Genomic DNA, 25,575 nt, shown 5'->3' with positions numbered 1-25,575 from the left:
ATGGGATTTGTCAGACATACAGTCGTATTAGCTTGACACTCTTCAAACTGTGTGAACTAGAAATAGTATGTTAAATTGCCTAAACCTCAGCTTTTATGTAAGATAAGGTTATATATATATTCGTCAAATATCCTACATATTTTATAATATCAATTTTTCGAGTTAGACTCAATCGTGTAGTCATCCACATTCCTCTGTTTATTGTGTTGTTTCCATACAGCCTTGAGCTTCTTTTCCAGCCCTTCCTAATTCTTTGAGCTTGCAACAGAATTGCATAGTCACTTAAAAGCACTCCCTGGCAACAGCTTTTCCCTTTTGCATTCAAAGTGACTCTCAGCACAACGCTATGATATAATGCGATATAGCTGTTTTGTTTTCCAGTTAGGAACAGCCAAAATTTCGAGGAGCAGACATAGCAAAAAAAACCAAAGCCATATTTATATATGTTATACTCAATTGTTAAACTGCGGTTGTGATTGGATGAGTATTGAAAACAAACGTTTGTTTTATAAAAGCAATATGGCATTTTTTCTTGGCCATATTCTTTTTAATAAAGTGGAAGCACTGCCTCACCTCTCATCGAGGAAATAAAAAATATATATATATTTTCATATATTTATTTGGGGTTAAAGTTCTTTCTCCTTTACCTTTAAAATTTGAGGATTTTCTATTTCAAAATTGCTGAATGTACACTTAACACAGTGAATATTATTAATACAATCCGTATGTTACGTGTTACTGTGCTGAGGTGATGCAGAGTGAGGCATGCAATTCTCTCGCCTCATGGCAGATGGCGATAATGAGACCAAAGATTCTGATTTTGCGCACACATACGCTAAAAAAATAGAATTAGTGATGGAATTAGCGAGCTAACAGCAAGTCGAGCCATCTCATATATATTTTCTTGTTGCATGATATTTTTTATCATATTACAGGATTAGTTATCTTTCGATGCTTTATTCAAAAGAAGCAGCGCGTAGACTTCATTTATAAATTAAGGCAAGACACAAAACCTTTTCTTCTGTGCTGCAGTTTATAAATTGCTTTCTTGCAACGTCAACTAAAAGACAAATAAGGTTCGTTTATTTGTAAATCTGAGTGCGCCTCACCAGACACGAACATCACCACACGTCACTAAGAAATATCATGCATTTATTGAATATATTATTGTTAGTTATTATATTGAGTATTTGCAGGCTAATTGCAGGTAAATAGGTCACATTTCAAAATTCTTACAATTTGTGTTATGATTATAATACAAAACATAAACACAAAACAGTATTTACTACTTTTTTTATTGTTGGTACTTTGGCATTATCTTTTGGCAAAATCAAGCATGACAGTTGTTTTTTTTTATTTGTTTTTTTGGGGTGACCAGCAAAATATATCTTCCATATCATCAAACATGACTTTTTAAATAGTGCAATTTGGTAATATTCGACTGTAAACGGTTTTGATGATAATCTGGATGAAATACTTAAAAACATCACCTGTTCAAGTAAGAAACCACCAAGCGCCACAAATTCTGATAGCCAACACCACAGTACATCAAAGAAAAAAGGCCCAATCAGATCATATGCATCAGATACGACCTCATTAGCTCATTACGCGTCATAATCAATGCACTGATCAAGACACACATGACCGGGGACAGCTTTAAGCAGCTTACCTGAGTCCATAAAGCACGGTGCCGTCTGGATGCAAGCGAATCATCCTGTTCTTGACAGTGACGCCATGCACAAAGGACTTCTTGTCATTTAGGAAGTAGGTATCCGGGACCCAAAGCTGGTCAGCTACTCGGTTGTCCAGGGTGAGGTTGTAGGCGATCTCAGAGTAAGACAGGCGCTTATCTCGCCAGGCTTGTTGGAAGTACATGGTCAGCGTGTAGTCCTGGTGGCAAAGACAATGTCATCAGTGGGTGTGTGCTGAGGCGAATTACATCAATACAGAAATATCTTGCTGTGTTATTTACTTATTATGATTTTGCTACTTTGCAGGTTTTCATCGTGCATTGTGTTCTGCATTGTGATTGGCTAAACAGGAGGATTTCTATCTACAAGAACATTGGACTTCTCCACCTGCTAAATTTGCCGTGGAGAGCCGTTCGGGTCTTTAACGCTCCATAGTGGCTCCATGGCGCTATTTCAAAAATGTTTGATAATGGAAAAAATAGATGGTTTCTGTAGGACAGAAGTGGAAGGTAAATTCTATAACGTCCACATGTTGGCGGAAAAATAGCATGTAAAGTAACGTGGATATTGTCCTTAATCTATACAGTTCTGCAACAAAACAGCAAGATTATGTTTTGGAAATTATAATTTGACAGTACAAAAGTTATATGTAAAAAAAGGTTTTTTATAAAATAAAGTACTTGTATTTGTTAATATAATACTTGAGCCTGTAAATTGGTTTTATTCTTCAGTGATAAATACATAGTTTAAGAAATAAATAAAGGTTTCTGCTTTGCGGGTTTTGACTATTGCGGGACGTTTTTGGCAAAGCAACCCCCTTGACGAGAATGAGAGATTACTGTATACATGTCAAATGCACTTGCAGAGGTTTTGTTGAACATGCTAACAAGGATTATTATGTAGGATCCTAGATTAAATCAAATGCCCTTTAATTAATAGAAAATAAAAATGACCATATTTAAGAGGTTTGTTTTTTATCTGCATAGAGCCCTATGTGCAATCACAGTATTCAACATACATGCATCGTACAAACAAATACAGATTAAGTCCATTGTGGTCTTTATGTCGTACAAATGCAGTCCGCAATTGCCCGTGCTAATCAGTAGAAATGACCTCATTATAAAAATTATCAAACACATAGCCTATATTGCGACAGGGTAATGAATAACTTTAAATAATTATGGATCGTAAATGCTGAGTAAATCGATTGCTCCAAACTAACAGACTGTATCATATTTTCCTATTTTAGATGATTCCAGATTCAATCATTTCAATAAACCACTAGGCTGAAGTGAAATACTTTCAGATTTATTTCTTCTTTCTTTCTGGTTTAGAGGAACAAATGGATAAAATTTGACCGCTAGCTGTCGCTGTATTTATTGGGTAGTGCTACCGAAAATGCTGTGCTACAAAGCACAAGAAATATTACAAACAACGGAGACTCAAAGTAAACAAAAAACACAATTTTTCTTCTCGGGTTTTGGTTTTGACCCTCATGTACAAAATAAATACAAATTCCCTGAAAAAAAAGCATGTTTTTATGATAGTTCATGTTTTTTTTTTTACTTATTATTTAAATACATTTTGTTTTTATAATGAATGCAGTTTATTTACCCCTGGGAGGGACTAAATAATACACAATATCCCTTTAAATTTCAGGTTATATAGTGCTCAAATAGACACAAAATATACCAAAAGCAAAACAAAATAAAGATCTAAACATACACAACAGTTTGTGAAACAGAAGAACCATAACTAATTAATTTAATCATAGATAATTTTAACTGTATTTCTGATACCCTAGAATGTTTTCAATAATGAGCTCTGGAAGTAAAATTCTCTCCATCTCCATCAGGCATATCTTAATATGTTTTTCTTTAAGAACCAAAGAATAAAACATCTAGCAAACATTAAAACTTGAAAATGAACACAAACACAAAATCCTGGCCCACTGTTTTCTCTTTGCATTTGTTTTCCTTTGTGTGCTATTTCAACAATTATAGAGGTTTTCCCTCTGGCCATGATTGAACAATAATCAGATTAATTAATCCTGTGTGAACCAACAAGCTTTATAACATAGCAATGAACGTAGAAACTGCTTTTCTTAAAGCGGGATGATAATGAAAAGAAGGCATTTTGAAAATGTTCACAACTATTTTTGGGAAATGACATAAACTCATGTATTTTTTCTTCATGTTCATGTTCTATAAATTCTGAAAGAATAAAAAGTCATAAAGCTGAAATTGTTTGAGTGTGATTTTTATAACACTGTGCCGCAGGAAATTATTCAATTTTATCTCTGTTCGGTAGCTGGTGGGTGTTACATTAACACTAAAGAGTATTTTAACACTACCTCAGTATCTACCAAGTGTTGAATTAACACTGATCATATTTCTGTGTATTTGTGTTTTCTTACAGTGATCAGCTGAGTGACTGTAAAATTCATCTATATAATATGTGGCATCAGATTAGTATTATTTTCTTCATTTTCTATACATTCAGTGTTCATTTTACCTGTGAAAAGTGATGGGTCCCGGGTACTCGCATGCTCAAAAATCTATGGGTCCCAACAGAGATATATGGGTCCCCAAAATTTAGTGTTATCGAGGTTGAAATCGTAAATCGGCGACAAATATATAGTATAAATGTATATATTCATTCAGTTTTAATCATCAAATTATTAATTCATTTTCTGCATTAAATTATTGTTGGTAATATACCGATTAAAGGGATAACCACAAACCTGTCTTTTTTTATTTTCTACTTTTATACTTCCTTTTTTTCTTAACTTCTTTATACAACATAATTCGTAATATCAATCATCAAAGCAAGTGAGCCGTTTAAGAGCCGGCTCTTTTTAATGAGTTGAGCCAAAAAAGCCGGTTCTCTAAAAAAAGACGGACTTCCTTTCACTACACAATGAGATCTTGTTGGCCGAGATCGGCGTGCAGAAGAAAACTCAAACCGCGAGACCAAAAAAACAATGGCGGCTCTGCCTGAAGAAAAATTTGGAGTGCAGTAAATCTTTGTTAAAAAAAGTAATCGGGTAATAATGACAATTTTGTGGCAAAAAGGTTGCGTCCCGGGGACGCACGTTGATTTGAGACTATGCGTCCCCAGGGACGCGGGCAAACGAGAACACTGTACATTACAAAAAAATCAATTTTTGGTTAATAAATTTCTGGATTTAAGATAATATTGCAAAAATAATTCTTAAAATGAATTTAAAAATGTAAAAAAAAAACAAAAAAACGAAAATCGATACATTTTGAGGATAAATGGCAAAGAACTAATACTTAATAGTTATAACCATTTAACATACAGAGAGATCCAAATGTATTGGGCATATTTCGGCATTAAATATCTCATTATGGATGTAAAAACACGTCTGGAAAATTCTGAAAGCTTGTAATCTCAATTTCGATGTGGACTGTTCAAAGACTACTGGTCACACGACACACATAAAGCCGATAGTAACGTTTTTGCAAAACCCTTTCTAACATTGCATCGTCAATGGTTGAAACTGCTTCTGTGATTTGTGACTTCAGCCCATCTTCGTCTTTCGGAATAGGGGCTCTATAGACCAATCCTTTCACGAATCCCCACCATGGTGTGGGATCTGGACATCTGGGTGGTCGAGACATAAGATTGTGATCATTGTGCCCAGAATGTCCAATCCATCTGTCGGGCAGTGTTGTGTTCAAGAACTGTCTAACTCTTTCTTACTCACTTTCTCCATTCGCTAGTTTTCCAGCATGCCCAGGTACATCTCACCATTGACTGTTGCTCTTTCAAAGAAGAATGATTCGTAGTCAGTCTTCTTCAACATAGCACAAAACAGTAAAGCTTGAATAGCAGAAGCTGTTGCAAACATTGACAATGCAATGTCGGGACTCGTTTGACAAGAATTTGACTAACGGCCTCATGTGTGTCGTGTGACCAAATGAAATTACATGCCTTCTGAATTTATCAGATGTGTGATTATGTACTGTATGTATATACCAGAGCCATATCACACTTGTAGCAGGTGGCTAGGGTCAAAAACAACTCACATTATTGACTCTTTCTGGGAGATTGATACAGAGGAGGGGATTCCCAACCCCCTTGCTCAACCCAACCAATGAGTTGCAACACCTGTCGTTGGGAGTCATTAGGTGACCAAAACCTCCAATTCCAACCCTTAATACCATGCGCCAAGCAGGGAGGCAACAGGTAAGTCTTAGATATGACTCGATCGAGGACCAAACCAAGGACCTCCCAGTCTCGGGGAGGGCTCCCTACCCCCAAGGCCACCGAGCTGTTTTAATATTCTTAATAATTTCCAAGATATTCAATGTCAAAATTTTCCCATGTCTTGGAACCCCCAGTCTTTTTAATTTTTCTTTCCCTGATTACAGGTGCCTCCCCTGACTGCACGCCATTTGAAGTCCAGTCAAGTGTAAAATCCTTCTCGGTAGAGAGTCTAAGCTAGCAACGCCACCCATCCAACTGCCAACAAATTCACCTGGCATACGTGTAAACATGACCCGCATCATACATGTGCGGCCACACGCCGTACACGCTCCAACTGCTAAGGAGGTCATCCCAAAGGTTACATACAGACTCAAAGGCCACCGCTCGGCTTCAAATTCAACCGTTCTATCCTATTTATGAAATCCTAATCCAGGGTTGAGCATTGGCTGAGTGGCTGGTCATGGTGACATATTCAATTATTCTCATTTATGAATGAATTTAAATGAAGATATCTACGTCTTGTTATTATTTTCATATTTGTTTTGAAAAAGATCATCAAGGCAGCACAGTGGTTAGCGCGTGTGCGGCACAGTTCTAAGGTCTTGGGAACCTCCTGTGTGGGTTCAAATCCAGCTACCGGACTTACTGTGCGGAGTTTGTATGTTCTCCCCGTGCTTGCGTGGGTTTCCTCCGGGCACTCCGGTTTCCTCCCACATTCCAAAGACATGCATGTCAGGTTAATTGGCCAGTTCAAATTGTCCCTAGGTTTGAATGAGCGAGTCAATGATTGTCTGTCCCTGTGTGCTCCGCGATTGGCTGGCAACCAGTTCAGGGTGTCCCCTGCCCACTGCCCGATGATTGCTGGGATGGGCTCCAGCACCCCCGCAACCCTACTGAGGGTAAGCGGTGCAGCTAATGAGATGAGATGAGATAAATGAAGATAACTACGTCTTGTAATTATTTTCATATTTGTTTTGAAAAAGATACATCTCATCAAGGCAGCACAGTGGTTAGCGCGTGTGCGCAGGGTTCTGAGGTCATGGGATCAAACCTTCCCGTGTGGAGTTTGAATGTTCTCCCCATGCCTGCGTGGGTTTCATCCGGTCACTCCGGTTTCGTCCCACATTCCAAAAACATGCATGTCAGGTTTATTGGCCAGTTCAAATTGTACCTAGGTGTGACTGAGCAAGTGAGTATTCTGGCTGGCTGGGAACCAGTTTAGGGTGTCCCTTGCACACTGCCCGAGGACAGCTGGATTGGGATCCTACTGAGGGTAAGCGTTGCAGAAAGTGGATGGAAAAAGGGGGGGATTATGTGTATAACCTCCTAAATTACGGTGACCACATTTAGAAAGAAATATATACTGTAGACTGCTGCATATAGTGCTCCAGCACTCCCGCGACCCCGATGAGGTTAAGCGGTGCAGATAATGGATGGAGATCTCATCGAATTGGTTTCAAACCCACAGAATTAAAGCAAAAATTATGTATTAAGTCGTTTTTTAAGCACTAAATATGATATGTTTTGTTGTATTAATGTAGTTGTGTTTTTTTAATGTCCATAGAAGGATTTTTGGAGTATTGGTGTAGTATTTTTCGTAGTATTGCTGTTGTATTTTTGTAGTATTAGTGTAAATCTATTTTTGTAGTATTTCTGTAGCAGTATTTTGTAATATTTTTTGGTACTATATTTTGTAGTATTTTGGTAGTAATATTTCTGTTTTATAGTATGACTGTAGGGTTTTTTACTCATATTTCGATAATAGTATTTTTGTAGTATTTTGGCAGTAATATTTCTGTATTATGGTATACCTGTAGTGGTATTTTTGACATATTTCCATAATAGTATTTTTGTATCATTTTTCTAGTATTTTGTAGTATTTATGTATTACTTTACTGTAGATGTAGTATTTGTGTAGGACTATGTTTGTAGTATTTCTGCGATATCTTTGAAGTATATCTGCAGTAGTATTTCTGTTTTAGTGTTAGTATATTATATTATTACTATAGTATTTCTTTTGTAGATTTTGTTTTTAAATAATATTGCAAAATATAGCAAAATAATATATTAGGTCCTGTTTTAAGCACAATATTTTACAGTTTTGTAGTAATTTTGTTGTATTTATGTAGATTGTTTTTTGGTATTAATGTCGATTGATTTTTGTTGTATTTCTATGGTAGCATTTTTGTAACATTTCAGTAGTATTTTTTCAATATTATAGTATTTGAAAAGTAGTATTTTTGTTGTAGTATTTTGTATTAGTATTTCTGTAGTATTTCAATAGTATAATTTTTGCTATTATTCTGTGGTATTTTTTCTGTTTCTGCAGTATTATTTCTGTATTATAATGTACCTAGTATTTTTGAGTATTTCTGTGGTAATTCTTTTTTCCTTTTTGAATGAAAGCAAAACTATGTATTGGGTCCCTGTTTTAAGCACTAAATTTGATATTTAGTTTTATAGTAATTGTGTAGTATTTTGTTGTATTTCTGTAGTAGTATAGATCAGGCACCCCCAAAAATAAAACTGTATTTATCACTTTATTTGCTATTTCTCATACTTTGACTATTTTCCTTCTGCAGGCCGGATGAAAAAATGATACATGTGGCCGGCGGGCCGTAGTTTGCCCATCTCTGCCCTAACCAGAGGGTAACGTTCTCAGCTGTGGCACTAAAAATACTCGCTTCCGCTTGGAACAAATGACGAAACTTTCCGCTTTATTGAAATCATTTTTTTTGCCCGGGATGCAAATTGCCAAAAGCTTCCTCCAGATGGGACTCGGGCGCTCTCCTCGCTCCCCGGCTGGCTCGCCTTTTAATTCTACTTGAAGATGAATAGCCACAAGTATTGAAGATAGGGCAGAAAGTGCTAATTTATTATTTTTTTTTTTTTGCGTTTGCACCTCATCTCTTTTTCACTGCTTCTCACTCTTGACACCCACACACCCACGGAGAAATACAGCACTGCGGTGTTATGCGCGCTTTTACTGTGTTGTGCAGAGCCATCGCTATAATGAAGCAATACAGCCTGTAAAACAAGGCCATCATCACGGCTCGTTGCAGCGTTTTCCCAGGCTTGTTCTGCTTCGTTTTTTTATCCGTGGCTGCACCGGCGTGACCGAGCAATCGCCACTTTTCGGGTCTAACTCACCCGCGACCGAAACGCTGCGTGAAAGGGCATCTAAAAATACACGGGGCCCTGCCACGTTGATGTTGCGGGAGGGTAAAGTCAAACGAGGACTTTGACGTCCTTGCCCTGATACCCGGTGTTCCCGTGGAAATGTTTTTCTTCTCACGCCGGTGTTCTGAAACTGCGCACAAGGCTGATTGTGAATTCCTACAGGGAGTTCTTACGATTTTGGCTTTGATTTTGTCTTATTCACGACTTCAAAATACGGTGGTACCTCTACTTACGAATTGAATTCGTTCTGGGAGTAGCTACTTAACCTGAAAACTTCATAAGTAGAGACTTCTTTTGGATGTAAATGCGGTAATCTGTTCCAAGCCCCTGCAAAAGTACAGTTTTTTTTTTTTTTGATTAATCATAAAAGAGCATCCGAACATGAGACAAGTCCAAATTAGAATTCTACTACCGCACAATAAACATAAAACAAGAGGCGCAAAATGTAAAAAACAAAACAAAAGTGACTAAAGGAAATGATTAAAAAAAGTGATTTACGATTTTGCCTCGCATTATTTGAAAAAAACTGATCCAATGACGTCTGCTTTTGCCGACTTTTCACAATCCGTTGAAAGTGTGAGAAGCAGATGAAGCGATAGCCTGACTTGTTAACACTTTTTCCGGGTGAATCCGTTTCACAAATCCCGAGACTTCGACTTTGCTAAAATGTTTTTAATTCTGGCTGATTGATTGATAGCTGAATCCTCCTCCCCGCCATCTTTCTGGAACTCCTACCTGTCAAGCCAAGTCACATTTATTCATATAGCCCTTAATCACAAAATGCCTCAAAGGACAGCACGCGTTACAATTACACCATCCCCTGATCTCAAACCAACATGCAAGCAAGGAAAAACTCAAAATCTCAGCACAAGGAAAATATTAAACTCACAACTTTGTCTCTGAGCTATGGCAGTGACACGACAGGCATGCTGGGATACACGCAGGCCGTTCGTCTTTGTCCAAGAAACTCTGGGAACGGTGGCATGTACAGGTATTTCGTAACCTGAAACTTTTGTATGTAGAGACATTCATAAGTAGAGGTAACACTGTGTACTGTTTTTTTGGCGTAGCTTTTAAGCCTGGCGTGTTTTCCTGTGGTAGCTTTTTAGCATGGTGTTTGTTGACTACACTTATCACACAACGAATGTTTGCATGCCAACCCTCATCACATGTCTCGAGTAAAAGTTCTGAATTTCCGAATTTCAGTGTTGCTAGTTTTACTTGATTATACATAAAACAAAAATTCCCTGTCAGATTAGCCAACGGTAGGACGTCTCGGCAGGCTAGGACATTTTGGCAGAACACCGACCCTCTCCTCTGTCATATTTTATGGTGGTGGATCACAAAGCTTCATCAAAGTCAAATGGCGCAGGGACATATCAAATATTTGATGATGAGCCGTAGGTTGGGCTGATCGAGTGTTGAAAATGAAAGAAATTGATAATGCTAGTTGCTAACCGTTTTCTGTATTTCTCAAAAGCAGAACAGTTACTGTAAGACCGCTGTATATGTTTCTCAAAGGCAGAACAGTTACCATATGCAGTATTATTTAACAACAATTTAAACGAGTCTGTCTGTCTGGATCTTTTATTCACTAGGGTGGAAGGGTCACCGTTTCCTGTGGTGGGTCTTGGGCAAGTACAGCCTGGTGGCGCTCATCCCTCTCCAGGCCAAATTGTAACTATACCTTTCCAATTCTATCCACTGTGTTTTTAGAAAGCGCACTTTCAAATTTCTGGCCTGGATTTTCTTTTTTAAGTTTGCTGTGAGAGTCTATGTCTGGGGGAGATGGGAGTAACCAGCGCTTGGATGAGTCTGATCTTTGATTTCACTGTTATGTTCTCGTCCCTCCAGGTGGGGTTTAAGTCCGGCAAGGGCGGCTGTAGTTTGAGCTATCCTGGCCACGATTCCTGGTTCTGACCCCTCTGATTTCACTGCTACATTCGACATAATTTTAAACTTATCAATTATTTTTTCCCTCATTTATCGCAGAGCTATTGAATATGAGGCTGTATCGTTAGATTCTATCTAGCTACCCTGGTCATACCCCTCGAGAGAGGTGACCGACAGCAAGAAAAACACATTCAAAAATAAAGAAAATAAAAAAGAGAAAAAGTAGCAAAAAATACAAGCAAACAAAAAAACGACCATGGCCAACCCAAATGCGCAAACACCCAAAAAAGTTAAGCACCTCGGCACCCAAGTTGGTCATGCTTTCGTCCCTCCAGATGAAACGGGACACTAGAAAGCGGCCATGTCACTTGGGTCAGGGTGACACAACACACTCTTCTGTTCAACAGCAGGGCCCGACAGCTTTCACTGGTTTACCCCTGCCGCATCATACAGGTGCCCTGCCCATCCCTTAGAACGCGTCCAAACATCCCACTATCCTTTTACAACACCTCTCCACTCATTCATATCACCAACAAGAGCTGTAGCTTCCACTAGATTTAGACCTTTTTCCTGCAGTACACTCAAAACAATATCCATCCACATCAATCGCGGCCTTCTTCTTGGTCTCCTTCCATTTCCTTCCCGGGGACACCACGGCGGCGCAGTGGTTAGCGCGTGTGCGGCACAGTTCTGAGCTCATGAGATCGAACCCCCTGTGTGGAGTTTGCATGTTCTCCCCGTGCTTGCGTGGGTTTCCTCCGGGCACTCGGGTTCCCTCCCACATTCCAAAAACATGCATGTCAGGTTAATTGGCCAGTTCAAATTGTCCCTAGGTTTGAATGAGCAAGTGAATGGTTGTCCGTCCCTGTGTGCCCTACGACTGACTGGCAACCAGTTATGGGTGTTTCTCTGCCCACTGCCCGAAGATGGCCGGAATGGGCTCCAGCACCCCCGCGACCCTACTGAGGATAAGCGGTGCAGATAATGGATGGATGGATGGATTTTCTTCCCGGCCCTTCTCCTAAATGTTTAACCCAATACCGCCCAGGATTCAAAAGCTCTGCCCACCTCCGCTTTAATCCATATTTCCACTGACTCCTGACTCCATTTTGCTCGCGGTAGACTCATTAGAAACGACTGAAATTTTCAAATGAGTATTCAAAGGCCACATAAGTAAAAGATGAAGGGACGGGACGAAGCAGGTGAGAAAAGCCGTGCGGCCAAAAACGCGGCGGATAACCGAGATCCAGCGTAGGAGTGTGAGCTCGCGGGGGCGACCTTCAGTCTCCTTGTCGCAAACTCCATTAACGCCACGCAGACGGCTCAGTGAGCACCAGTGAGGGAGATATCTTGCGGAGTGAAGAGCATTGAATAAAAAAAAATAGCATGACAACACACAGCCCTCCCCGACCGGCGCTTTCTCGATGCATAAATGCAGCGCGATTGGCAGAGGGCGCAGCCGCTTTGGAATGCATCAAGCAAGGCTGGTTGCACAGCGACAGTGGTGGCGTTCGTGGGGGCTAACAATCCCCCATTAGGAATCTGACAGATTGACAACGACTATGTTTGTGTTTCACTGGGAAATCTGACGGGCGACTGTTGTTACAAGACCTCCATTACCACTGCATCAGCCGTCACGGCCGATACGGCAGGGAAGTGCCTATGAACCGCGCGTTTATCTGGTTGCCTGTCTCGTCTTCGTGACGGAAGGGCTTCCTGCTCCGTTGCACCGACAGGAAGGACTATGGAGGACCCATCCTGCCGTATCTAGAAATAAATGTATAAATAAATAAATCCCTGCAAATGCATGCTATATAAGTCAGTGAGCACATCTATAAATCACACCTTACCTATTTCAGGGGTTGGCATATATACTGTGTATTTTTATATTCATTGGAAAACCTTAACTCATTCAATGTCAGTGCCACAGTTGCCCATTGCGCCCAATTGGCCCCGCCCGTTTGGCGCCAGCTGCGGCTCGTTGACTGATTGGGTTCCCTCCTTTTTAAGCTCAGTGCTCTCACTCACCCTTTGTCAGTCCGTCAACGAACCTCTGAACCCGCAAGACAGGTGTTTTGACTCTGTCCGGTATCCTGCTTGTGTATCCTGTCCAGTATGGATCCTGTCCGTCTCGTCCTGTCTGATACCTTGCTACAATCTCCAGTATTGGGTATCGTTCTCGTCTATCTCGTCTTGTCTGATATCAGGCTCCAGTGTCTGGTATTGATCCCGTCTGTCTCGTCCTGTCTGTTATCGGACACCAGTCTCCAGTATCGGGTATCGTTCCCGTCTATCTCGTCCTGTCTGATATCGGACACCAGTCTCCAGTGTCTGGTATTGATTCCGTCTGTCTCGTCATGTCTGATACCTTGCTACAATCTCCAGTATCGGGTATCGTTCCAGTCAATCTCGTCCTGTTTGATATTGAACTCCAGTCTCCAGTGTCTGGTATCGATCCCGTCTGTCTCGTCCTGTCTGATAACTTGCTATAATCTCCATTATCGGGTATCGTTCCTGTCTATATTGTCCTGTTTGAGATCGGACTCCAGTCTCCAGTTTTCGGTATCGATCCTGTTTCTACTGTCCTGTCCGGTATCGACTCCGTCTGTCCGGTGTCTGCTCGTGTATCTGGTATCGATCCTGACCGTCCGGTATCTGCTTGTGTATCTGGTATCAATCTCGTCGGCCTCTGGCTTCCTGTTGTTCCACGCCGGACTTCTGCCTTGCTTCTTCCGCCCAGTGATCGCCGAATTACAGGTGCTTGTGTTAACGTGCATGACTGCGCCATTTCCATAAAATAAAGCTTGTGTGAAAAGCGTTACGCATCTGGGTCCTCCTCCTGTTCTGCTTCTGACAGCCGGTGCCGGCCAATTTTTTGCCATTTTGACTCCTTTTTGAAAACCTACAGATAATTTATTTCTGTAGCTACATGGGACATATAAAAAAAAGCTCTTGTCTTTCATTCGAAACACAATACGTATGTAACGTTTACCAATTGGTAAAGGATCAGTCGTTAAGGATTGCTGTCTCTTGAAAATACTAACTTCCAAGAAAACCTCCTACCGTATCTCAATACTGGTTTTATAGCACAAATTATCTTACCTTACCTTCAGTAGCCTAGCCCTCTGGCTGCGGCTGCATCGACTCGCTACAACGGGTCAGATGTATCGACATTTCGTTCTGTGTACATTGTTACAAAGAATGACAATACAAAGGAAATTATTATTATTATTATTATTATTTATTCTATTTTTTATTGTACATATTTTCTTATTCCTAATCGTTATTGTATAATGACAATAAAGGCATTCAATTTTATTGAATTCAAAATTGCTTATCGTGAAAGGATCCATTTCAAGTAAAACTTTCACTTTGGTGCTTTTTTTTGTTTTGCATTTGTGATGCCTTCAATATCTGAACCAGGGGTTGTCAAACAGGCGGCTCTTTTTCTCTTTCTCTGTCTGTGTCATTTTACCTTTTTTGCTCTCTCTTCATTTTTTTCTTTTCTCTCTTTTTTTGATCTTTCTCTCTCTCTTTTGCTTTTCCCTTATTTTTTTCTCCCCTCTCTCTTCTCTTTTCTCTCCTTCTCTCTTTCTATTCATTTTTAGATTTCTTTCTTTCTGTCTCTCACTATTTCTCTTTTTATCTCTTTTGTTTCTCATGTTCTCTCTCTCTCTTTCCCCGCTCTACCTTTCTTTCTCTCACTATTTCTCTTTTAATCTCTTTTGTTTCTCATGTTCTCTCTCTCTTTTCTCTCTCTCTCTCTATCTTTCTTTCTCTCTCTCTCGCTTTCTCTCTTTCTTTGTCCTACCTTCTCTCTTTTTGTTCTCCCTCTCTCTCTCTCTCTCTCTCTCTCTCTCTCACTCTCTCTATTTCTTTCTCTCTAATATACTAGTCCGGCGCCCGAGAGAATGTTTGTTCTATCATGTGGCCCCTGAGTAAAAATAAGTTTGACACCCTGATCTAAACAATGCTTTCGACAAAAACAAGGGCATTTTGTTTGCAAAAAATATTTAATTGCAAGAACACTTGAATTCTGCATGAACGATGCATGAACTTTGCAAGAACATTTTAGCGCCCGATGTTTTCGGTAACACGGGAAACGTTCAGACACTCTCAATGACTATATAGACTATATACGCAAGGAAGTGGGGGCTCCTCGATGTGTGGACAAAGATCTGATATCTACTGATCAAATAATACACACTGTCACATTAAAGAGTGAGCCACTAGTCTCTTTCTAATCCAAAAGGGATGTATGGATAATATAATCACATTCAACATTGTTTAGGTTTTATGATCAGGAATACTCTAATGGCTCTTCTCATGCATCACACACATCCAGTACTTAGTATTTACAAACAAGGCCCAGTCTCAACGGATTAAACACAAAGCGGAAAAGCCCAGTTTGCATGGAAGAAAGCCCCGGGATTAAGTGTTGTTCTTTAGCTATAATTATGCTTCTGACCATATTAATCTGCGCGTCCACTTAGCATACCTAATGACTTCGTCCTGTAGCTTCCATTTGTATCTTGAAGCTAGCAAGAGAGCTCAGTTGAGTCAATGGAGCAGTCAAAAAGATACAAAATAAGCCAATTTTGTTGCGCGTAATTAAGGCATCGTTTGTCCCGATCTCAATAACGGATAGTCCGGAAATCAAAATAAATGAATGATTATCACAGATAAGACAGCAGTTACACAATTTATTCCAGTCATGCGATTAATAAAGCAGTGGCGTGCTTGCTCGGGATTTCCGCATGTAGGCACGCAAAAATTATCATATTTTGTATGTAGCTAAGATTCACAATGGAAGTAGTATACTGTATTGAAAATGACAAAATATTCACATTTTCTAAAGGAGTACTCAATGAAGGATTTTATACATTTTATAAAGGATATTATAAAATAACTACAAAGTAAGTACATGTACTCAGTTTGATGCAGTAGAGAGATTCACTGACTGTTTTTCTTCAAGGTACATTAGAAGGTTATGCTGTCCGGAATGCATCAGACGTCTTTTGATAACAGAATTCCTGTGAGTGCTGACGGGAGAAGGCCAGACGCACAAGGAAAAACATTGCGACGCCCTTCGGCGAGGAGGTGGTGAAGCTGGCACCTAGCGCGCCATTGGGAGGAGCCGGCACGCCGGCTTGTGAAGGGACGTGAGCAGAGGAACTTCAGAAGATCGGGGGACATTCGAGGGAGAGGCTCGACGAAGAGCGACACTAATTCGGCTAAATCGATGGAATTCACTTAGTTAAATACTTTAAGAAAATAAATCTGCCCCCGTATGGGAATGCCCGTCTCTTGTTCATTTTTCCATAAAGAAACGAGCATGCATTGTTAGGCGAATGTAAGTAGTGTTTGGTTAATGGAGTCATAAAACTAATTAGAACAATTTGGTAAACGATACATTTTATAATATTTAATTCCCAAAATCAATAACACTCTTAAATTCACGGTTTTAGGGTGTTTGAAATCCTTAAAATGCTTGAATTGTAATATTGTGTTTCCAAAGTTTGAAAAGTGCTTGAAATGTAGGTGATGTGCTTATAAATGCTTGAAATTGTTGCCATGTTTCTCAGTCTGTTTCAACAGACTACGCATTAAATAAAGAAAAATAAATTAAGTCTGCCCAAAAAATGAGGCTGACTCTGCTCTCTGGTGGCTTGGCTTTGCCTTTGCATTTCTTCTTCCCTTATTATTAAAAGCAGCTGGTATTAGTTTGTATGCCATTTTCATATTAAGTGTCATAACCCCTTTCGTGTTGCGCCCAAGAGGACAGGTAAAGAGAACAAGATGTCCGCTCCTGAAGGATTTGGAAAATTGGATTTGAAAGTGCTTAAAAAGAGCTTGAATTTGGCCATAAAAATGTGTACGAACCCTGAAAGTAATGCAGTCAGGGGAGGTTCATGTTATATAGAATAACCACACTTAATAAGCACTTAAGCCGCTCTATCTGATTATAGATTAATCAATCACTGATTGATTTTCATATAATTAGGTTTTTAGATCTTATTAGGAAAGTGCAACAATCAAAATATTTCAAAACAGTGGAATGTTTTCATCCAAACTTTTTTGTAGAAACCTAAATTTGGCCAAACCTTACCCAGACCTGAGCTACGGAGCCCTGCAGGTAAATTGAGTTTAGGACCCTTGCTTTAAAAGAACAGTGTGTATTATTTGACCAGTAGATGTAGCTGGGGCAGCACGGCGGCACAGTTCTGAGGACATGGGATCGAACCTTCGTGTGTGGAGTTTGCATATACTTCCCATGCTTGTGTGGGTTTCCTCCGGGCACTCAGGTTTCCTCCCATATTCCAAAAACATGCATGTCAGGTCAATTGGCACGTCCAAATTGTCCCTATAGGTGTGAATGAGCAAGTGAGTTGTCTGTCTCTGTGTGCCCTGCAAATGGCTGGGAACCAGTGCAGGGTGTCCCCTGCCCACTGCCCGAAGATAGCTGGGTGCAGTAAGAATCATTCTTTAAATTCTTCTTTAAATCTTGACTGTAGACCCATTAACTTTAAGAAACCCGCCATACCCATGGATTTGGGATACCCCGAATTGGAAAACGTTTATTTTCCTTGTTTGATTAACCTTCTTATCATTCATTTGAATTTGTATTGAAACGTAAACTGTATTTGTCATGGTTTCCATGGCGCCCAATTGGCCCAGCCCGTGTAGGGCCAGCTGCAGTTTGTTGGCTTCCTGTCAGTATTTAAACTCTGTCCTGTCAGTCCCCTTTTGTCGGTCCGTCTGCGAATCTCTGTTTTTACACGGCTAGCCCTTTTTCGCCTGTCCCGTGTTTTTGCTCCTGTTTGTCTCGCGCTACGATCTGTTTTGATCTCGATCACGTCTGTTCTCCATCCCGAATTATGACCTGTTTTGATCTCGACCACGTCTGTTCTACCGTCTGGAATAACGATGTGTTTTTGATCTCGACCACGTCTACTCTCTTCTCCTGGTTTTCTACTTGTTTCCGATCCCGACCACGTTTTTACTCTTCAATCCTGGCTACTGACCCGTTTTTTCCGTTTCCGCCATCGCTCGCCTCGAAAGTGCCACTTCGCGTTCAGAGCGACCTGCTTCCCGCGTCCAGCAATCCCTGGATCGTGGGCGCAACCCCAACCCTTTCTTCTAATAAAACTTGTGAGAAACGTTACGCTAGTGGGTCCTGTTCCCGTTATGGTCCTGACAGTATTATTGTGTACATTCTGTCACGAAACTGATGCACGTTAATTCTAAAACCCTATCAGTGTGCATAAATGTACATTTTGCGATTAAAAATAGGATATCAATCGAAATTAGAGAAGACGACTGGTCATTAAACTGAAATAGATTTTTAAAAGATTGACCCAACTTGTGAATTTAAACCAAATAAGAGTGTTATTTTATCAGAATGCATGCTGTCCAGTGTCTTGTCCATTGTTCATTAAATTGACGGCTTTTGTTCAAATTAATTTTCGCTCCGGTGTTTCTATTAATTTTACCACTCGTTAAACCTAGGACTAGTCCAGTAGCATTTCTTCCCTCTCCCTAACAGTATAGGTGGTCCACATCTTCTAGAAATGAATGTTAGAAAGATGTTTTTCTTCCCTTGACTTCCTTGGATTCAGAAAAAAAACATTGGAGAGAAAGAGAGAGAGAGGTAGAGAGCTTGCGTTGTCATGGCAACACTGAATAAAAATAACACAAGCTTATTTTCCACGCGCTGAAAATAAAATGGAGCAAGGATCAGTTCGAACAAACGCGATGAAAATCATCTCGGAATGGCTGGAAAAAAACGTGCTGGTACACGTTATGTGTCTTTACGGTCGGTCATTTGCCGTTTTCTTTCTCTTTAGTGTGAGTTTTGTCGGCGTAATGACAGTTCTCACGCCCAGATAATTCCTCCGCAGTTGGGTTTGTTTAAATCTTTTAATTCGCAGGCAGCTAATTAACATTCAGAGAGGAGTGTTATAGAGCAGGCAGCAAGCTCAGGTATTTTACATGTAATTAACAAGTGGGATGAGGTGGGGAAGGGAACGGGGAAGAGGGCCGGGGGGCATTTTAATTTTCAGCCTGGCAGTGTGAGCGTTGCACCCGGAAAATGCAACCTGGACACGTAGCTTGCATTAATCAGCAAGACTGACTACGTGCACTGAATTCTTCATTCATATCACTCAGTTGTAGTTTCGTTGGGCACTATGCAGAATTTCACAGAAAGAATAGGATTATAAAGTAAATTGTTTCTTCATATTTTTCAGAGCAGGGGTTGCCAGACTGAAATGTTAAAAGAGCCGTACAGAGGTTTATGCCTGAGATATAACTAACAGGCACACTTTCACCACCTCTACCTACCTGGCCTGCTTTTGCTTCCTGCCTGTCAGGCAGAAGAGAGGGCCAAATGTATACGCCCTCCTATACCAGAAGCTAAAAAAGTGACAGACAAACAGGAAGTGCAATGCGTTGCAGACTTTTATTTCAACGACAGAAAAATACGATAATACAGGTAAAGTTGTCTGCTACTGTGGAAATACCACAAATTTGCATAAACACATGAAAAAGCTTACCCTGCAGAGATCCACAAACTGCATACAAAATGTAAACATTTACTGTTCTTGATCAAAAACCTGTAAATCTGGTGTCATTATGGCAAGGGAGCCAATGAGAGACAATTAACATTTTTTGCATTGGAGTAATTAGACTTTATTTTCAAAATAATGTGCATTGAAAGATAATTCACTTATCTAGATGACATTGTTATACATTATTTGAACTTTTGTAGCATTGCTGCTTTTTTGGTTCGTTTCACTTGACTGAAACAGTTGTAATGATATATTTTAAAAAAAAATTTATACTCTTAAAGTTTGCAATGTAGGTATATCATTTAAAAATGAAACATTTTTAGTAACTAAAAGCTTTGTCCTGTGTTTATCGTAATTACAAAGTAACGCATGGGGGGAAGGGTTAAATTCTTAAGTGATCATGTAATTTCCAAGCATAAGTATCAGTATCGGATTGTTATTGATCAATACTAAAACGTGCTTTCTTGTATTGAAGCAATGTCAAAATTTAGAGCAGGAGTTTGGAACCTAATTTGACCCAAAGAGGCATAAGAGCAAAAATATTTAGATTATTTTTTAGAGAGAACAACACTGTATATTTTGAGACAAAATTAAACAAAACAACGAAACTAGCTCTACATGCAAAATTATTCTGTGCATTTCATTTCACTATGTGATGTTTAATGATTTGATAAAATCTAGGTTATAATAATGATGTCAGAGTCTGTGTCCAGTATCAAGTTACTTAAGATTGTTGAGGGTCAATTTGACTGCCATTTAGGTGCAAGCAAAGTTATTTTAGAAAAATGTGACAAAATACTGCAAACGAGGATAGCGACGTATTTACATTCAGTCCAGGCAATGCTGGGTGAAGAGAAAGAGTGTGCGCACCCCGAGTATAACTCCGCCCATTCCTACTGCTCATCTAAACGAGTTGCTCTAAGGGCTTTGCTTGGGCTTTTGGGTGAAAGGTTTTTTTGGGTGGTTAAAGTTTGTTCTTATCAGAAAGTGTCTCAAGAATAAACATAGATTGTTTAATGAGTGGGCAGCACGGCAGCGCAGTAGTTAGCGTGTGTGCGGCACAGTTCTGAGGTCATGAGATCGAACCTCCTGTGTGGAGTTTGCATGTTTCCTCCGGGCACTCCGGTTTCCTCCCACATTCCAAAAACATGTATGTCAGGTTAAAAAATGTTAAAAAAAATTATCCCTAAGTGTGAATGAGCGAGTGAATTGTCTGTCTCAGTGTGGCCTGCGACTGGGTGGCTACCAGTTCAAGCTGTCCCCTGCCCACTGCCCAAAGATAGCTGGGATGGGCTCCAGCACCCCCACGACCCTACTGAGGATAAGCGGTGCAGATAATGGCTTCCATATAAAGGTGTTATTTAGCGATTTACAGCCGCATCAATGTCTAGTGGTGTGATACCTTGACTGTAAACTGTTGTTAAAATTGTGTCCTACACATAGTGGACCAAACCCTCTTGGCAGCAATATAGTCTCAGCATTTCATGTGCAGCACACTATATGTAATTATATATTGAACTAGGGGTGGCTTACCCGGTCCTCAAGAGCTGCATGTCCTGCATGTTTTGAAGTTTTTCTTTTCAAACTCAGGTGATGCAATTATTCCGCTTGTTAGCATGCTGTGTGGGAGCTTGATAATGATCCAGGAAATTGGAATCACCAGTATTGGTGCAGAGAATCTCCAAAAACATGTGGGACATGCGGCTTTTGAGGAACGGGTTTGCCATCCCTGTATTAAACAGGTTCACAAATTCATTTTATCTCCAAACCACTTATACCCACGGCTCACAACCGCAGGTCCCCGACCCTTAATTTAGGGTATTGCCCACCCATACTGAACACAATTTTCCTCTAAGAAATATCCCCCAAGACCTTGTCATTCAGTGGTCTCAATTTGCAATAGGAAAGCGTTATTTAATATACTAAGGTAGAGAATATACTCTCTGTGTCCAACTCTAGCCACAAAAAGACGTGAGAAGTGATGAGAGGGATAAAAGAAGGCTGGGTGTCTTGAGCATGAGATCACAGTTTGCCAGCATGGATGTGTGGTCACACCTAAGACTCTAAGGACTTTCCCTTCTCCAAATAGAACATTTGTAATGTCAGACTGACTCGGCCGGCGCTTTCTCAGCGACCCACAACGTAACTGACCTTTTAGCCCCGACTGGCCATCGCAGTGCATCACACAAGACAAAACAAGAAAGTGTTTTCGGTCGCTGACCTTCAAAATCACAATGATGTATTTCACTTTCTTGGTGGCTGATCTGCGATCGGTTGGGAGAGATTGTGAAATTTGATGCTTGAATCCTAATATGTTACATTCATGTGGACAAGATGTCTGGTAAATGTACATGGTCTGCATTAATATAACGCTTTTCAAGTCAATGAAGACCTCCCAAAGCGCTTTACAATGTGCTTCACACTTTTCCCTTTTACATACTAACTAACCACCAGCAGCGTCAGCCATGCAAGGCAGGTGAAGCACAGTCAGGTTTACAAAATAACAAACCTAAATCTTATTCATCATTGAGTGGCAGAGCAATAAAAGCAATATATAAACTGTAGCACAGGACAAAAAAACTTTTGTCATCCTACCTTATGTTAAAAATGAAATCTATGCAGTGCTTCTTTTAAATAAAAGCATTGATAGATAGGTGATCCTGCAATTATGAAAAGTAGTCCATACAAGAAGAAAAAAAAGACTGGATGGCTTGACTTGCAGTTAGCTTGCTGATACTATTACTAATTCTAGTGTTTGGGGCTGAGGCGTGCACCAAATCAGAAGCCTTGGTAGCACTATGGCTCTCTGCCATGAGGCAAGAGAATTGCATGCCTCACTCTGAATCTGCGGACGCTCAGCACAGGAGTATGTTACATACTGTTCCCTTTAAGTGTAAGCATTAAGAAATAAATTAAAGTCCGTACAACGAGAAAAAAATTACTGGATAGTATGCCTTGCTGTTAGCCAACTAATACAATGATTAATTCTATTGTTTGTGGCTAAGTTGGTGCGCCAAATCATAATCCTTGGTCTCAATAACACCCTCTTCCATTTGGCAAGGGAATTAATTGTGTGAAGAAAATGCAGAGTGAGGCCTCTGCATCTTCAGACGCTCAACATAGTAATACGTTACATACTAATTGTATTAATAACATTCTAAATTCAATGTGAAAAATGTGCGATTGTCAGGACCAGAACGGAAACAGGCGCGTTTACCACAAGTTTTTTTGAAGGAAAGAGGAAGGGCTTGACGTGGGAAGCAAGTCGCTCTCGTACTCGGATTGTGATCCGAACACGGAAGTGGATCTTCCATAGCGAGCGATGGCGATGTCAGGGCTGGAAAAACTGGTTGGTATCCGGGACTGAGAAAGCAAGGCTTGGTCAGGGTCGGAAACGAGTCGTAAGCCAGAACAGGAGAGTAGACATAGTCGGGGACAATAGAGGGCGTAAGCCAGGACGGGAGAACAGACGTGGTCAGGAGCAAAACAGGTTGTAGCGGGAGCAAAAACGGGACAGGTGGGAGTCAGGGTCGAAAAAGGCTTGCCTAGTATACACTGAGGTTCGCAGACGGACTGATAACAGGGGACAGACAGGACTGGGTTCAAATAGTGACAGGGAGCCAATCAGAACCCGCGGCAGTTGGCGCCAAATGAGCGGACACAGCTGAGTCACATGAATGAATGAAAACTTTATTCGAACATTAAAATAAAAACCAAACAAAAACAATAACTCAACAACAAAATAATATTACATAATATGTTCGAAAAGGGGTAGTCAGAAGCAAAAGCTTATATTCCCTACCCCTTCATCTTTCCTATTAAACACACAAATTATATAACAATTGTAATACTATTAATTATAACAGTTATGGTATAACAATAGCAACAATAACACAATGTTAATCATAGTACTAGAAGCACTCGTATCACTCATACCCGATTTTCTTCATCCCTGTATTCCGCCAGGAATGTTTTTTTGTATTTAAATTTGAACAAGTAAATGGATGGACATCGTTTGAATCAGTAAACATGTCAGCTATTTCACACAAAAAAAACAAAAATCTTGAAATTAAACAAGAAACTGCTTTAACACTGAAAAAATATAACCATTTGATATTTGAAAATTTCCATGATGACATGTGACATAGCCTCACCTGCCTCACCTGATACGTTAAACTTTAAATCATAAACCCAGATTTATACTGTTCGGTCCATATGCACATAGAGCATAATTATAGTCAAAAACGGAGATTACATCACCCCAATCATGCAATGTAAATCCAAACTGAACTCCTCAAAGAAATGTGTGATGGTTTATTCATCATACGTGCCTTGAGGTCACTCCTTGGTTCACGAAGGATGACTTAATGGAAGGACAGGAGTGAACTATTTATGGCGCTCGGAAAAGGGAAACACTTCCGTCCTGACTCGAGGAAAGTAAACCAAACCCTATCACAAAAAAGGTTTTCAATAGATGCAATTAAGGGGGCGTGCAAGACTCTACCAGTTAGTTAGATTTGTGTTCAATTTGAGTAGTTTTGTTTTAGAATGATTTAAAAACATGACTATGGAACAAGGCCAATTACAAATTCCTTTTCCACTCCAAAAACAAGCAGCATCTCCGCCGCCTGAGCGACTTCAATGAGCCCAAGCAAAATGTTGAGTTCATTCTCCACCAGAGGCGTTTGGATCTTTAATTAGACGAGCGGGCAGATGTTCGCAAAAGAAGACCCGCTCGCTGCTGTGATGACGGGCCAAAGCACGAAGCCCAACACTCGCATCGGCGCAGCTACCTTCACACTGCTTCCATTTTGCTTCATCCCGCATATCATTATACGCTTGTTCTCCGCCGATGATGTCAAGCGGCAAGTTAGTCCCGTCAATGCATGAATTTGTGACGCAGAGGACGGTAACTGTGCATAGAAATGTGACATTGTCAGTGAAAACGATTGGATTTTGGATTTCGCCGTTTTAGTTTTCAATTTAGAGTCTGCATCAAAAATGAATATTTTGAAAACGTGAAAAAGTCCTAATACTGAATTTTTTTTCAACCAAAAAAAAAACCTAAAGTTTGGGTGCGCGTTAACCATGAGGTTCTATGGTATATACCTGTATAATACTGCACTTTTTCAATGATTGATCAGATGAAAAATATCACTGACCACAATCGAAAAATAGTGCAATAAAAATCGAACTGGACCACCAGTAAAATAGATGACATATGAAAAGGCATTTGATTTCATTTCATTATCATACTATTTTTTCCACTGTACCAGGAATAAATGTTTGAGAAGGGAGAAAACAGAAAGTTGTCCAGAAAGATTAAAAAAAACTCAAACAAGAATGACGAGAGGAACAACTCTATCTGATGATGATGAATTAGGGTTTGAACATCATAATAAATTGTAAATTTTATGTTGGTGTTGTCTTCATAGTTTTTTTTTTATTATTTTAATCATTCAACAACTTTTGCCACTTACAATCCTTAGTTTGTGTCATGATGACTGATTAGGATTACTTGTGCCCGCTCGTTTGGCGCCAGCCGCTGGGGGCTTCCATATAGGTTCCCTGTCCTTTTTTAAGCTCCGTCTTTTCATTCGCCAGTTGTCAGTCCGCCTGCGAACCTCTGTTTCTACAAGGCAAGCACTTTGACTCTGACTCCCGTCGGCCCCGCTTTTTGCACCCGTTTTCTACCCGTCCGTTCCCGATTTCCTTGTTTGTCTCCGGCTACGACCTGTTTTTCGACCCCGACCACGTTCTGCTCACCCGTTCCGGCTTACGACCCGTTTTTTTCAAACTAACTGGGCTTTTCACCTATTAGTGGGTCATTGGTGAAGAAATCAGCTACTAGACGATAAGTGCCAAAACAAATACTGACATAAATACATGACAAAATAAAAGACAAATGCATAACTAATTTGCATTTATGTCATGTATTCAGGTATTACTTATTTATATATTCAATTTGTTATATCGCATATATTTGTTGGTATTTGTTTACTACATAT

General features: G+C 40.0%; 1 protein-coding gene across 2 annotated transcripts in view; it reads right to left on the bottom strand.

Annotated features, from left to right (window-relative positions):
* gabrb2a (gamma-aminobutyric acid type A receptor subunit beta2a) overlaps positions 1–25,575 on the bottom strand; it is a 92,800-nt gene that overhangs the window by 47,456 nt on the left and 19,769 nt on the right. For both annotated transcript variants that reach the window (XM_088343383.1, XM_088343382.1), the window contains exon 4: positions 1,670–1,890. In XM_088343383.1, coding sequence (XP_088199509.1) covers positions 1,670–1,890 — 221 coding nt within the window. The remainder of the gene's footprint in view (positions 1–1,669; positions 1,891–25,575) is intronic.

The sequence above is a fragment of the Urocampus carinirostris genome, chromosome 9, assembly GCF_059441175.1.
Source record: "Urocampus carinirostris isolate Australia breed hairy pipefish chromosome 9, RoL_Ucar_1.0, whole genome shotgun sequence".
Lineage (NCBI taxonomy): Eukaryota > Metazoa > Chordata > Actinopteri > Syngnathiformes > Syngnathidae > Urocampus > Urocampus carinirostris.
Note: the sequence above shows the minus strand (reverse complement) of the source record. Positions and strands in the feature narration are given on the sequence as shown.